The following is a 1,894-nucleotide window of genomic DNA, read 5'->3' on the forward strand; positions in this document are numbered from 1 at the left end:
TAGCCCCGCCCCGTCTCTCCTCAGCGCCTGCGCGCCGCCGGCGGAGAGCGGCCGCTGGTTGAATACTTTCCAATGGCGCATTATTATATAACAAAAAAAACACCCCAACTTCTGACAGGATCGCAATTCGGCGAGAAAAACATAGTTCCCGACTCCATAGCAACAGACAAACAATTAAAGCGGGTTTGGACCAATCAGAACCCTCGTCGGCGCACATATTATGATAATGAAGTTACATTAACATAGATTATGTTAATGACCGTCATTAATGATGTTAATTAATCCCCGGAGGGCCAATCAGAGCCGGCGTTGACCCCACATGCTAATTGCTGCTATGAATATGCGATGAGGCGGGTTGCGGCCGCGCGGGGGTGACAGTTTGGCCGGAGAGAGCGCGCCGGGAGCTCGTCAACAATCAGCAGCCGCGCAGATCAGAATGCACCGCAAGAGCCCGGAGCCGGAGCGCCAGTCCGGCCCGCTGCCCGCCTTCCCGGTGGTTCTGAAGAATCTGATCGCGAACCCGCCGCAGCAGCTGCTGGAAACCGGGGGTGAGGCTCAGCCTGCACAGCGAGGCCCGGGGGGAGGGGAGGGAAGAGAGGGAGGGAGGGAAGAGAGGGAGGGGAGGGAAGAGAGGGAGGGGAGGGAAGAGAGGGAGGGGAGGGAGAGGGAGGGAGGGAAGAGAGGGAGGGGAGGGAAGAGAGGGAGAGGGAGGGGAGGGAAGAGAGGGAGAGGGAGGGGAGGGAAGAGAGGGAGGGGGAGGGAGGGGAGGGGAGGGGAAGGGAGGGAGGGAAGAGAGGGAGGGGGGAGGGAAGAGAGGGAGGGGGGAGGGGGGGAGGGAAGAGAGGGAGGGGGGAGAGGGAGGGGGGGAGAGGGAGGGGGGGAGGGAAGAGAGGGAGGGGGGAGGGAAGAGAGGGAGGGGGGAGGGAAGAGAGGAGGGGGGGAGGGAAGAGAGGGAGGGGGGGAGGGAAGAGAGGGAGGGGGGGAGGGAAGAGAGGGAGGGGGGGAGGGAAGAGAGGAGGGGGGGAGGGAAGAGAGGAGGGGGGGAGGGAGGGGGGGAGGGAAGAGAGGAGGGAAGAGAGGGAGGGGGGGAGGGAAGAGAGGGAGGGGGGGGGGAGGAGAGAGGGAGGGGGGGGGGAGGGAAGAGAGGGGAGGGGGGGGGAGGGAAGAGAGGGAGGGGGGGGGAGGGAAGAGAGGGAGGGGGGGGGAGGAAGAGAGGGAGGGGGGGGAGGGAAGAGAGGGAGGGGGGGGGGAGGGAAGAGAGGGAGGGGGGGGGGGAGGGAAGAGAGGAGGGGGGGGGAGGGAAGAGAGGGAGGGGGGGGGGAGGGAAGAGAGGGAGGGGGGGGGGAGGGAAGAGAGGGAGGGGGGGGGAGGGAAGAGAGGGAGGGGGGGGGGAGGAAGAGGGAGGGGGGGGGGGGGGAAAAGAGAGGGAGGGGGGGGGAGGGAAGAGAGGGAGGGGGGGGGGAGGGAAAGAGGGAGGGGGGGGGGAGGGAGAGAGGGAGGGGGGGGGGAGGGAAGAGAGGGGAGGGGGGGGGGGAGGGAAGAGAGGGAGGGGGGGGGGAGGGGAAGAGAGGGAGGGGGGGGGGAGGGGAAAGAGGAGGGGGGGGGGGGGAGGGAGAGGGGTGGGGAGGAGAGAGGGGAGGGGGGGGGGAGGGAAGAGGGGGAGGGGGGGAGGGAGAGAGGGGGGGGGGGTGGGGGGGGGAGGGGGGGGGGGGGGGGGAAGAGAGGTGGGGGGGTGGGGGGAGGGAGGTGAGGGAGGGAGGGAGGTGGAGATGGGGATGTGTGTGGGTGGTTTGTGGTGGGGGGGTTGTGTTAGGAGAGGGGGGGGGAGGGATGTGGTGGGGGAGGTTAGTGGGTGGGGGGGAGGTTGTTGGGAGGGGGGGGGGAGATGGATTAT

The 1,894-nt window shown here is 67.7% G+C and overlaps 1 protein-coding gene across 2 annotated transcripts in view; it reads left to right on the forward strand.

Annotated features, from left to right (window-relative positions):
- Positions 1 to 353: 353 nt before the first annotated feature.
- Positions 354 to 1,894, forward strand: part of tefa (TEF transcription factor, PAR bZIP family member a) — a 62,180-nt gene continuing 60,639 nt past the window's right edge. For both annotated transcript variants that reach the window (XR_013500404.1, XM_078237610.1), the window contains exon 1: positions 354 to 548. Coding sequence is in view for 1 of the 2 variants with exons in the window: in XM_078237610.1 (XP_078093736.1) it covers positions 437 to 548 (112 nt within the window). In the remaining variant the exon portion in view is untranslated. The remainder of the gene's footprint in view (positions 549 to 1,894) is intronic.

Source organism: Mustelus asterias, chromosome 21, assembly GCF_964213995.1.
Source record: "Mustelus asterias chromosome 21, sMusAst1.hap1.1, whole genome shotgun sequence".
Lineage (NCBI taxonomy): Eukaryota > Metazoa > Chordata > Chondrichthyes > Carcharhiniformes > Triakidae > Mustelus > Mustelus asterias.